The sequence below is a fragment of the Theropithecus gelada genome, chromosome 2 (assembly GCF_003255815.1).
Source record: "Theropithecus gelada isolate Dixy chromosome 2, Tgel_1.0, whole genome shotgun sequence".
NCBI classification, from domain to species: Eukaryota; Metazoa; Chordata; class Mammalia; order Primates; family Cercopithecidae; genus Theropithecus; species Theropithecus gelada.
Window position 1 is genome coordinate 33,470,786 of NC_037669.1, and position 14,236 is coordinate 33,485,021.

The 14,236-nt window shown below is 39.1% G+C and overlaps 1 protein-coding gene across 2 annotated transcripts in view; it reads right to left on the bottom strand.

Annotated features, from left to right (window-relative positions):
* SPICE1 (spindle and centriole associated protein 1) overlaps positions 1 to 13,988 on the bottom strand; it is a 70,546-nt gene extending 56,558 nt beyond the window's left edge. Inside the window, exons 1-3 of one of the 2 annotated variants that reach the window (XM_025377870.1) lie at positions 13,883 to 13,988; positions 6,155 to 6,253; positions 2,833 to 2,880 (exon numbers count right to left, since the gene is read on the bottom strand). In XM_025377870.1, the coding sequence (XP_025233655.1) occupies positions 2,833 to 2,880; positions 6,155 to 6,253 (147 nt within the window). In that variant the 5' untranslated portion in view covers positions 13,883 to 13,988. Of the gene's footprint in view, positions 1 to 2,832; positions 2,881 to 6,154; positions 6,254 to 13,699 lie in introns of both variants that reach the window. The other variant, XM_025377871.1, reaches the window with a different exon arrangement.
* Positions 13,989 to 14,236: the final 248 nt, after the last annotated feature.

Here is a 14,236-nt window from a genome sequence, read left to right on the forward strand (position 1 = left end):
TTTTTTTTTTTTTTTTTTTTTTTTTTGAGACGGAGTCTCGCTCTGTAGCCCAGGCTGGAGTGCAGTGGCCGGATCTCAGCTCACTGCAAGCTCCGCCTCCCGGGTTCATGCCATTCTCCGGCCTCAGCCTCCCGAGTAGCTGGGACTACAGGCGCCCGCCATCTCGCCCGGCTATTTTTTGTATTTCTTAGTAGAGACGGGGTTTCACTGTGTTCGCCAGGATGGTCTCGATCTCCTGACCTCGTGATCCGCCCGTCTCGGCCTCCCAAAGTGCTGGGATTACAGGCTTGAGCCACCGCGCCCGGCCGGCAAATTTTTAATAACTATTCTATCTGGGTGAACAGTACATGGCAGTTATTTCTATTTTTGTCTCCATTTTCCCTTGAGTTTGAAATTTTTCATTTAAAAAATATTAAGTCAGTTGGGCATCATTATTATTCTCAGTAAATAGTTAATGAGCACCTACTAGGATTAAGACTCCCAGGTACACAAAGGTGTATAGGATATGGTCCGTATCTCTCAAAAGCATTAACAATCTGCCCATGGAGATTGGGCATATCCATATAAAGACAAATGATATACATTAGATGTCATATACTCAATGCCTTAGTTAGGTAGTAATAGTTCAGAGGAGATAACTGCTGGTCAGTTTCAAAAACAGGACTTCAAACTTACTAGAAAACTATAGTAATCAAGACAATGTGGTACTGACATAAGGACTGACGTGTAAATCAGTGAAATAGAATTGAGAGTGCTGAATAAACGTTTATATTTATGGAAAAGCGATTTTTCAACAAGAGTTCTAAGATAATTCAAGGGGGAAAGAATAGTCTTTCCAATAAATGCTGTTTGGACAATGATTATCCATTAGCAAAGTTGGGCCCCCCTCCCACCACACACCGTACAGAAAAATTAACTTACAATGAATCATAGTTCTACATATAAGAACTACAACTATGAAACTCTTAGAAGAAAACACAGGAGTATGTCTCTGTGAATCTTGGGTTAGGTAACAGTTTCTTAGATATAATACTAAAAACTCATGTGACAAAATAAAAAGCAGGTAAATTTGACTTCATCAAAATTAAAAACTTCCCTGCTTAAAGGACACCATAAAGAAACTGAAAAAACAACTAAGAAAATGGGAGAAAATACTTGCAAATTATATCTGATAAGGAACTTATATCCAGAATACATATATAATTTTTATAACTCAATAATACAAGCACAAATAATCCAATTTTTAAATGACGAAGGTATTTGAATAGACATTTCTCCAAAGAATATATTACAAATGGCCGAAAAGTTCATAAAAAGATGCTTAACATCATTTATCATTAGGGAAATGCAAATTGAAACCGCATGAGACAGCACTTTACACCTACTAAGAGAGCTAAAGTGAAAAAGGTGACAGTAACAATGTGGGGAAACTGGAAGCCTCATACATGCTGGTGGGGATGCAAATGGTGCAGCCACTTTGTAAAACAGTTTGACAATTATTTAGAAAGTTAAATATGGAGAAATTACATGACTCAGCAATTTTACTCCTAGATGTATACATATAAAAGAACTGAATATGTTCACACAAAAACTTGTACATGAATGTTCACAGCAGCGTTATTCCTAACAACACAAAAGCAGAAACAATGCAATGTCCACCAACTGAACAACAGATAAATAAAATGGTAGATCCATACAATGGAATATAATTTGGCAATTATAAGGAATATAGAACTAATATGAGCTAGGCGTGGTGGCTCACGCCTATAATCCCAGCACTTTGGAAGGCTGAGGTGGGCAGATTGCTTGAGCCCAGGAGTTCGAGACCAGCCTGGGAAAGATGGCAAAATCCAGTGTCTACAAAAAATACAAAAATTAGCCAGGTGTGGTGGCATACACCTGTAGTCCCAGGTACTCAAGAGGCTGAGGTGGAGATGGCTTGAGCCCAGGAGGTGGAGACTGCAATGGGCAGAGACTGATACGTGCTACGACAGGGATGAACCTTGAAAATATTATGCTAAGACAAAGAAGCTAGACATAAAAGGTCACGTGTTGTATTCCACGTATATGAAACGACCAGAATACGTAAATACATAAAAGCATGAAGTACATTGGTCATTGCCACAAACTGGGAAGAACTGGGCACAAGGAATGACTGTTAATGGGTACAGGGTTTCATTTTGGGGTAAAGAAAACATTCCAAAATTAGTGACAGTGGTTGCACAACTCTGAATATACCAAAAATCACCAAACTGTACACATTAAACAGGTAAATTTTATGGTATGCTAACTATATCTCAATAAATCTAAAAAAAAAAAACCTAAGTGGAAACTTAAAAAAAAAAAAAGTAGGATTTGAACTAAGATAAGGAAGTAAACTAAGATTTGAACAGGTAGAGAAGAAGGTACAGAAACTGTTCCAAGTAAGGAATGGGGGCTCAGACATGGAAATACACATGGCACACTCAAGGGATAAATTATTACATTGACTAGAACAGTATGTTTGTATAGGGAAGTAATAAATAATGCTGAAGCTATCTATAGATTTTTTAAAAGGCGGATAGATAGATATATATAGGGCAGTACTAGACTGAAGAGATTTCAACTATAAACACAACATATTTAATGAAACTCTAATACATACTAATTGACATTCCTAGCTAAAATCAGGAAGTACAGAAGCCAGGCTTTTTGATTTTACATAGACGTAAACAAGATTAAACATAACTGAACAACTTCCAGGAAGCGCCTATAGTTTCTATTCTAAAGGTTACAAGTCAAATACCAAATAAAACACTGAATAAATGACTTAAGTTTTGATATTAAACTCACCAGATCTTCAGGAGTTGCCCGATGAACTGTTAGATCAGTCACAGTATTCTGTAAAAAAAGGTGGCCTTTCTTTAAAAAAAAAAAAAAGTTTTCTTATAAAATATACACATTTATTGGATTTTAATGGCTAAAATGGTTTCAAAATCCTGGGACCAAAAATTTTTTCTTTCTGGGAACCAGTATTCTCAATTTAGATATGAACACATATTAGTTTTAGGTGTCCTATTTATAGAAAATAACAGACTAATTTTAGATGTCTTACAGAAAATAAGTACTGTATTCACCAAGCAGTCATACATTATATTAAAACAATGAAAATATTCAAAATGAATATATGACATATGAATAAATGGTAGTATATATTCAAAATGAGTAAGTTTAACTAAAGTTTTAATTTTCACACTGTAGTCTATGGAATCCCAGGATTCCACAATGCAACACTAAAGGTTCCTAAAAAAAATTGTGTTCACTGGCTGGGCACAGAGGCTCATGCCTGTAATCCCAGCACTTTGGGAGGCTGAGGCGGGTGGATCACCTGAGCTCAGGAGTTCAAGAACAGCCTGGCCAACGTGGCAAAACTCAGTCTCTACTAAAAATATAAAAATTAGCTAGGCCTGGTGGTGGGCGCCTGTAATTCCAGCTACTCAGGAGGCTGGGGCAGGAGAATCGCTTGAACCCAGGAGGTGGAGGCTGCAGTGAGCTGAGATTGTGCCACTGCACTCCAGCCTCAGCAACAAAGCAAGTCTCTATCTCAAAAAAAAAAAAAAAAAGACAGTGTGATCACTACAGAGAGGTTCAATTTGTGTCTGCAAACATCTTAAGCATTGATGCTACTACAATGAAAGATGAAATTTGAGGGCAATGCATAATTTTATAAAATGTGAAAACAGTCACTTAAATTAACAGGCACTAAACTAACATGGCAGGGCTACTACCCTGCACAACTCCATAAGTTAACATTAATATCAGAGTCCATGTAAATAGCACCCCTTGAAATTGTGTGGCACACAGGCTGCACAGCTCTAAGTAGTAACCCTGTAACTTGGCCCTTTCCAAGGCAACTTCAGCCATTGTGCTACACAGATTTGGCAAGGCAGGAAATAAAACAAGTTAGTTTTACTTCTAAGTGATGAGGAATACAAACAGTCAAAAATGGCTTCTGATCAAAGACTACACTTTTTGGCCATGATTTATATTTGGCTCAAGGCTTTTCTGTATGAAAACTGTTATTACTTTTACAATGATTTAGAAAAGTACAAGAGCCAGGCATGGTGGTGTGCACTTGCAGTCTCAGCTACTCAGGAGGTTCATGAGGCCGAGGCAGGAAGATCCCATCATGAGCCCAGGAGTTTGAGGCCAGCCTGGGCAATAGAGTGAGACCTTGTCTCAAAAAAAGGAAAAAAAAAAAAGGAAAAGGAAAAGAAAGGTACAAGGTACAACTACAGGATCATGAGAATTATTTTTAATAATCATTTAAAAACTTAGGCATACAAATAAGTGATAGGCTTAAAATTTGTTCTTATGGAAGAAAATAATAATTCCATCAATACTACTCTTGCTTAAAACCATTTTCTTTTGACATTGCATTTAAACCTAGTCTATAAGCCATTTCAGAAAATGTCTCACTATTTTTATCAAGATAGTATTAATCAGTTTGATCTCTTCTCCATCATTAACCATTTACTCCAAATGACTTATGACTATTTTCCAAGTTCAGTCTACCTTCAAATAACAAAAGATTTTTCCAGCACTGCAGACAATAAAAAGTAAATGAGGAAGGTTCTTAATGCAATTTCAAATGATAGGTTTCAATTAAGTTTTGAGCAATACTGGCATATTGGAATAAATGCAGTCATCCCACAGTATCCAGGACACCCACATACACCAAAATCCACACATACTCAAATCCCATCTAATTGGCTCTCCGTATATGGGTTTTACATCCTGAAAATATTGTATTTTCAAACCACCTTTCGTTATAGAGGTGGAACCCCAGGATACAGCCAACTGTATTTATTTTTTAAAAATTCATGTATAAATGAACCCATGCAGCTCAAACTCATGTTGTTCAAAGGTCAACTGTACTGAACTTCTCAAAGTAACCACTCTGAAGCGGAAAATATGTTATCACATAATTTTTTTCCTATTTATCAGTTTCCTTATCTTAGAGTCACATCCTTGTTATTAAAATTTTATAGCCAATCAGACAGCAACAAAACAATCTAAACACAGAGAAGTCCTGCTGCCCCACTTCAAAGGCTGTCAGTTTGCCCAGGATATCTGGCTAACATGGTGGGTTGCAAACCAGAAGATTCCAATTCCAAAAGAATCCCTGAGATCCAAACTAATTCCTAACTAGTTACTCTTCGCAATGGAAAGTAAAGGCACTTAAAATCTCATAGTCCAAACCAAAGTATCAGGTTACAAAAGACAGAAATCTAGCTGGGTGCAATGGCTCACCTATAATCCCAGCACTTTGGGAAGCCAAGGCAAGAGGATTGCTTGAGGCTAGGAGTTTAAGACCAACCTGGGGAACACGGCAAGGACCTGTCTCTACAAAAAATATTTTTTTAAGTTAGCCAGGGTGGTGGTGCATGCCTATGGTCCTAGCTACTCAGGAGGCTAAGGCAAGAGGATTGCTGGAGTTCAGGAGTTTGAGGCTGCAGTGAGCTATGATGGCATCACACCACTCCAGCCTGGTTGACAGGACATGACCCTGTCTCTTAAAAAAAAAGATATAAATCGCCTTGGTAACACCAGGCAATATTCAGGTTAGGAGCCAGAGAATATATGTTACAGGTACTTGAGACTTGTCTTATACCATAAGAGAACATTTGTTCTGAAACTGATCAACCTCTGGAAGTGAGCAATTCATGGGATAAGACAGCAAAGGTCACCTATTTTTTTCAACCATGGTACTCACATGGTTATGATATCACTGGTTGCTCTGAGCAAACCTTAAAAAGGTACCGAAAAAATTCACAGACTTCAGTGACACCAGTGAGCTAGAGTTGCCTTTATGCAGTGAGTTCTCAGAGTGAAAGTGAGAAGACTTTTTTTTTTAATATGCTCTCCATCCCCTTAAGATTCCAGTTCTTCAAAGAATATAGAGGTTACAGCCTAGGCGTGTGTATTCTTAAAACCTCCCCCAAAGGATTCTGCTCTTCCCTCCAAGACCTAGAATATCACATGCCCAAAACCTATTCCACCCTATGACATGATGAGCCCCATTCAGAATACCATCTTGCATGACTAGGGCCGTATCACTGTGTCCATTTCTCCAGAGTAACGTTACATTATTTACTATGCCACCTATACTCACATCCCATTCTTGTTTCACTGAAGTTTTCTTCTTCTTTACTTTTGGTGTCTTTCTTACACCAACTCGGGGACCACAGCGGTTCACTCTGACAAATGACATCTAGGAATAATAATCACATCACAATTTTAAAATACAAGAAAAAACAATAAGCATCACCAGAGTGGGGAAAGATACCTGAAAAAAAAAACAAATTTTAAAATGCCAGAAGAAAAATTTAAGCATGATAAAACGAACGGCCTATCAAAATAAAATACTTACTTCTTTCATTTTACAACTAATAAAAGTTGGTACTGATAATTATAATAAAAGAGGTCTTAAGTCAATAACTTTTATATATTTGAATAACAGTGAACTCTAGGAATGCAGAAATTATGGCCTAAAGCAGAGAACTAAGACAGTCGTCAAAAGCTTTGTCATCAGTTACACAAATTCACAATTAGTAGAAAATAGCCCAGTCACAAGCTAACAATATGAACATAAGGTGAAGGAAGGAAAGGGCAAAAGAGAGTTGGAGTTCTTTTTCAAGCACTCTAACACTTAAAATCACTACCAGGTACATATGTGCTTACTTGAAAATAAAAGTAGCTAAACTTTAGAGAACAAATGAGGTATGATATCACTTCTAACATATCTGTCACATAATGCTAAATGGTACTAATTATTGATTTTTTTCTATTGCTGATAAATAAATTAATAATTATTGATTTTAAACTATAATTTTTAAATTGCCAACATTAGCTTGCCACTGTTTAAGCAGCAATGCTAAGGACACTAGACTACACATTATACCAAATTAGAAAAAGACCCATAGTCCTCGAACGCCAGGATTTTACAATACATATATATGACTTTTAAAAAGCAATACATATACATGACTACTATTGCAGACCCTTTTAACCTACCTAAATAATTACAGGAATTTCCAGCTGACCCCCTTACTCCCAATAAGCCTAAAACAAGGACTCTAGTATTTTCCTTAAGTACTTTAAAAAAAAAAAAAAATTGTCTACTATAATAAAAATGTCTAAATACAAGTATTTCTTAAGAGTTTGCCCTCAATCTTCCTTGCACTCTGTACTCTCTTAAGAACATTCACTTCTTAAACACGGTATCTAATCTCAGCATTTACAATTCAGCCAAAGAAAACAAGTCACATACAAGTTAGAAAATAATATTTAAGTTTTATGATGGTAATGATGAGATAGCAGCAGTGGTAATGATGGCATCGGCTAACACATACTGTGTGCTTACTATAAGCCAGATACTATTCTATGCTCTTTAAACATTATTTTCTTGAATCCTCACAATAACCCCATGAGGTACTCACTATTTATTCTTCATTTTACAGATGAGAAAACTAAGAGACAAAGGTTAACCAACCATGAAGGTCACACAGTTAGTAAGTAGCAGAGCCATAAGTACCATTTAAAAAGATACGGAATATAATAGAACTAAGAGTCTAAAACAAACTCTTACATTTATGGTCAGTTTATTTTCAACAAGGGTGCCAAGACAATTCAATAGGGAAAGAATAGTCTTTTCAAGAGATAGTGCTGGGACAACTGGATACTCATATGAAAAAGAATGAAGTTGGACTCCTACCTCAAACCATATTCAAAAATTAAATTGAATCATGGATTTAAATGTAAGAGCTAAAACTACAAAATGCTTAAAAGAAAACATAAGAGTAAATCTTCATGAGCCTTGGGTTAAACAACGGTTTCTTAGAAATGACACAAAAAGCATAAGCAACCAAAGAAAATAATAAATTGGAGTTAATCAAAATTAAGAATTTTTGTGCTTCGAAGGCACAATCAAGAAAATGAAGACAACCAATAGAATGGGAGAAAGTATCTGCAAATCCTTTATCTGATAAAGGACTTGAATCCACACTATATAAAGAATTTTTACAACTCAACAATTTTAAAAATCCGATTTAAAAATGCACATAGGACTTAAATACACGTTCCTCCAAGGAAGATACTATAGACAGCTAATAAACACATGAAAAGATGTTCAACGTAATTAGTCATTAGGGAAATGCCAATCAAACCCACAATGAGGTACCACGTCAAACTGACTAGGATGGCTATAATCAAAAAGATGGACAACAAGAAGCACTGACAAGAATATGGAAAAACTAGAATCCTCACATATTGTTCATGGAATGTAAAATGGTGTAGGCACTTTGGAAACAGCTGGCAATTCCTCAAGAAGTTAAACACACAGTTACCACATGACCCAGCAATTCAACTCGCATATTTACATCCAAGAGAACTAAAAACATATGTCCACATAAAAACTTGTACATAAAAGGTTACAGCAGCATTTTGAACAGACAAAAAGTAGAGACATCCTAAATGTCCACCAACTGATGAATGTATTAATAAATGTGGTATATCTACACAATGGAGTATTACTTCGCAATAATAAGCAATGATGTACAACGTGAATGAATCTTGAAAGTGTTCTAAACACAGAAGGCCCTCTATTGCTTGATATCATTGATATGATGTGTCCAGAATAAGTAAATCCACAGAGACATAGATTAGTGATCGCCAGCATCTAGAGGGAGCATAGAATGGAGAGTGACTGCTAATGGGTATAGGGTCCACGTAGACATGGACCCCTTCCTTACACCATATACAAAAATCAACTCAGGATGACTAAAGGCTTAACTGTAAAACCCAAAACTATAAAAACCCCAGAAGAAAATCTAAGCAATACCTTTCAGCACATACACACAGGCAAAGATTTCATGATGAAAATGTCAAAAGCAATTGCAACAAAAGCAAAACTTAACAAATGGGATCTAATTAATCTAAAGAGCTTCTGCACAGCAAAAGAAACTATCACCAGAGCAAATGGACAACCTACAGAACTGGAGAAAAATTTTGCAATCTCTCCATCTGACAAAGGGCTAATATCCAGAGTCTACAAGGAACTTAAACAAATTTATAAGAAAAAAACAACCCCATTAAAAAGTGTGCAAAGGACATGAACACACACTTCTCAAAAGAAGGCATTTATGCAGCCAACAAACATATGAAAAAAAGTCAACATCACTGATTGTTAGAAAAATGCAAATCAAAACTGCAATAAGATACCATCTCATGCCAGTTAGAATGGCGATTATTAAAAAGTCAAGAAACAACAGATGCTGGCAAGACTGTGGAGGAACAGGAACAATTTTACACTGTTGGTGGAAATGCAAATTAGTTCAACCATTGTGGAAGACAGTGTGGCGATCCCTCAAAGACCTAGAACCAGAAATACCATTTGACCCAGTAATCACATTAATGGGTATATACCCAAAGGAAAATAAATCATTCAATTATAAAGATACATGCACATATACGTTCACTGCAGCACTATTCACAATAGCAAAGACATGGAACCAACCCAAATACCCATCATTGACAGACTGGATAAAGACATGTGGTACATACACATCATGGAATACTATGCAGCCATAAAAAGGAACGAGGTCATGTCCTTCGCAGGGACATGAATGGAGCTGGAAGCCATTATCCTTGGCAAACGAATGCAGGAACAGAAAACCAAACACCACAAGTTCTCACTTATAAGTGAGTGCTGAACAATGAGAACACAAGGACACAGGGAGAGGAACAACACACACTGGGGCCTGTCGGGCAGCAGATGGGTGAGGGGAGGGAGAGTATCAGGAAAAATAGTTAATGCACACTAGATTTAATACCTAGGTGATGGATTGATAGATGCAGCAAACCACTATGACACACGTTTACCTATGAAACAAACCTGCCTATACCGCACGTGTACCTTGGAACTTGAAACAGAATTTTAAAATATTAAGAATATTAAAATTTAAAAAAATTTAAAAAGAGGCTTAGAGAAAGTATATAGCTCAAAGTCATACAAATAATAATAGGCAGAGCCAAGAGCTGACACTCAAGACCAGGTCTGACTGACTGTAAAGCACCTGCTGGAAAAGTTTGCCAGAATTGGGTTACCTCTCTTTGCTTCTGTCTTTCCCAAACTTTCTATAATGAACCTATGTTACTCTTAAAAATGGGGAAAATATTATTTCAGGTTACATTTAGAATATTTTACTTATTCAGAAGCTAAACTTCCAGATCAGAATGCAGACTGGCCACAACTTGATTACAGCTTTAGAAGACCCTAAGCAGAGACTCTAACTAAGCCATGTCCAAACTCATAACCCACAGAAATTGTGAAATGATAAATAGTCATTGTTTTAGGCCACTAAATCTGTGGTAATTTACTACCTGTGTATGGTAGGATGACACAGGTATAGTTAAGCTGCTATCCCATCTTTGCCCTTCTCTTGCCATCCAACTTCATGAAAAGGTACACTTTAGCACCTGTATTTACTAATCCTTAGTTCTACCTCCAAGTTTTATTAATTATAAAAACTCTGACCCCAATTTGCACTGAAAAGCGTTCTTTTTTTTTTGAGTTGGAGTCTTGCTCTGTCGCCAGGCTAGAGTGCAGTGACATGATCTCAGCTCACTGCAACCTCCGACTCCCGGGTTCAAGCAATTCTCCTCCCTCAGCCTCCTGAGTAGCTGGGATTACAGACGTGCACCACCATGCCCGGCTAATTTTTGTATTTTTAGTAGAGACGGGGTTTCACCATGTTGGTCAGGCTGGTCTCGAACTCCTGATCTCGTGATCCACCTGCCTTGGCCTCCCAGAGTGCTGGGATTACAAGCGTGAGCCACCACACCCAGCAGAAAAGCATTCTCTTGAACACCACCAATAATAGTAACCACATTTTTCTTAACCAAGGATCAGATGTTTTGGTCTAAAAAAGGAATTTTGTGCCACTTACAGAAACCAGAGATCATAAGTGTGCTATAGTTTATTGTTAAAATGTGAGACTAGAGATATTCTGATGGTTTACAGTGTTAAGACATCAAATATTAAAATTAACACAGCCAAGAAAATCTATGCCTGTTTGGAGAAACTGAAATACTAATGGCCCTTTCCAGCTCTGCACACTCTCAATCCTAGAAGCCCTCTCCTCTCTTGGCTTCCAGGACACCCTTTCTCCTGCTTTTCTTCTTCTTTTTTTTTTTTTTTTGAGACAGAGTCTCGCTCCGTCACCCAGGCTGGAGTGCAGTGGTGCGACAGCTCAGTGCAATCTCCGCCTCCCAGGTTCAAGTGATTCTCCTTCCTCAGCCTCCCGAGTCACTGGGACTACAGGCACCTGCCACCCCGCCCAGCTAATTTTTGTATTTTTAATAGAGACGGGGTTTCACCATGTTGGTCAGGATGGTCTCGATCTCTTGACCTTATGATCCACCCAGCTCGGCCTCCCAAAGTGCTGGGATTACAGGCATGAGCTACCACACCCGGCCTCTTCTATTCTTTTCTCCTTTTCTTCACCGGCTCTATTGTCCCCCTCCACACACACAATTTAATCAAGGATCTCCACCCAGTTCTATCTCAGTTCTCATCCCTCTTGTCTTTCCATTAGATACCCTCTCTTTCATTCAATAATTATTTGGGGGAGTGCAGTACACACCAGGCACTAGCTAGGCATTAGAGATACAAGTAAACTAAATAAACCAAGATATCAGTAAACAAGTCTAATATGGTGCCAGCTCTCATGGAGCTGTTTTCTTGATCACAAAGGGGCAGTTCACATCCTCCCTCAGTGACTTCACCTACTCCCTTGAGCAAAGCTATGAATGTATGGACACAAAAACACACTGTGAAAATGAGTTCCAAATCAATGATTCACACCTTTCCACAAAACATGAAACACAGTGGCTCGCATCTGTAATCCCAGCAACTCGGGAGGCTGAAGCAGGAGGATCGCTTGAGGTAGGAAGTTCAAGACCAGCCTGTGCAACATAGCAAGACCCTGTCTCTAAAAAAAATTTTTTTTAATTAGCCAGGAGTGGCGGTGAGTGCCTATAGTTCCAGCTACTCAGGAGGCTGAGATGGGAGGACTGCTTGAGCCCAGGAGTTGGAGGCTGCAGTGAGTTAAGATGGCACTCCTGCACTCCAGCCTGGGTTATGGAGTGAGGCTCTGTCTCTTAAAATAAACAAATAAACAAAAACAAAACAAAACCACCAAATGCTCATTTCTAACTACCTATTGTACAAATCTGCCAAATATCACAAATACAGTGTATCAAAATAAAGCTCATCATCATACCCCAAATCTCTACTTGCTGATATATAACTGGTTAACTCGATAAATATGTTGAATTAAGCTGAATTTACAGAATTACAATCCTTCTAGTTGCTCTAGTTTAAAACCTCAGCATCACCTCTGTTCCTTATCTCTTAGTGAATCAGATAACAGAATCTATTAACTTTTTCCCTAAAAATCTCTCCTGCCCGCTCTTCTCCATCTCTACTAAAAATATTTTTATTCAGGCTCTCGTTATTCTAATTAGTCTCCCTTTCACTCTTCACTCACTGACGTCACCATCCATCTATTAATTAAACTAATATTTTGAAAGCACCACCTAAGGGTGAGGCACCAGATACAACAAGAAAGCAGAATAGTCTATGCCCTTGCAGAGTTAAGCGTTTCTAAGAGGACCGCAATTAAACAAGTATTTACAACAAAAGGGCAGCATGGGAAGTAAATTCTGTCTGCCATGAAAGTACCCAACTAATTCTACGCAGTAAGAAAAAGCTGCCTCCTCTATACCCCCAAAAATGTTTGCACTGAGAGTTAAAATATGAATAAAAGTTAGAAGTAGGGGAAAGAATATTCCAGGCAAGCGAAAATGCATTTACGAAGAGTTTGAGAAATTCAGTTCAATTAACAAAGATCTGAGAGGGTGAGAGGTTAAAGGAGGAGGAAAGGCAGAGAGCAGACTGTAGTCTTCTGAGCCACAGCAATCTGAACACCATCCTAAGACCATAGGAAACCACTGAAGAATTTTAAACGGGGTAGTTATGACTGGACTTAGTAAATCCACTCTGACTGGTACGGAAAACTGATTAAAGAGAAACCAGAACTCTTTCCAAACACTGTTGAATCAATCCTACCTAAATACACGGAGAGAGAATAGATCTGAACCCTTTCCTTACGCCCTCTGGATTCGGATGGCTCCCCACTGTCAAGAGGAATCCAACCCAGCTTGGCATTCAGACCCTCTCCCCCATGTGGCCCGGCTGAACTTTCTTTCCAGTGTTCTCTCACATCTCCCGCAAATCCTAAAACCGAGTTCTCGCCTCACATACAGTTGCAACCATTCTTTTCCCTCTGCTTCGAACACCGTCAGGCTCACTCTCTTCTTTACCGGGTCAACTTTCACGGACTCCTCAAAACTCATACAGGCGGAGCCTTCTGAGAAGCCCCTCTCTGACATCCATCGATTTAAATAACGCTCCCGGTCCCAAAGCATCCTGGATAGTTTGCCTCTCTCCTGCTACACGGAAAACTCCCCGAAAGCTACAATCGAGTACCCCCAATTTCCAGCTCTGTGCAAAAGCTCTCGAAGGCGGTGCGCACGCGCATACTCGAGGTGCTCTGACGCCACGCACAACCAACCAGACACGCACCCTGACAGGCACTTGCACTCTCAAAACACTGAGCCGCGGCTGCGCTTCCTGAAGTAAGGATTCCCCAACCGGGCGCCTGGATCCCAGGGAACAGAGAGATGCCAGCACCGTTCTCCCCACCCTTTTGGTAGCCCTGGTCCCTAAGGCTCGTTGGGACTGCTAGCTACAAGCCTCCGATCCATCTTCTCAACTTGCCTTGCCGTTTCCCGACTGCCGCCGCCACAGCAACTAAAACTTCACGGTCCGGAACCGCGGAGCGCGCCACAGGTTAACCCAGCCAGCGGCTTCCGGGCTGTTGCCTGGGTTACCAGAGCTCCGCCCCACGCCCTTGCGTATATCCGGCGAGCCAAGTGCGCAGGCTCCTCTCAAAGCCTAGCTCAGGTTCTGAGTCTAAGGGAGGAGTGCCTTTGCAAGGTTCGGGGCAGATTATTAAAGAAGAGGCATATAGCATTAACCGGTGCCTCGAGAATTCTCCAAAAGAAATATGTTGCTCGCCTCACCAGACTTCACGTATCACTTAGTTTGCTTTCACCTCTATTCATTTGTTTA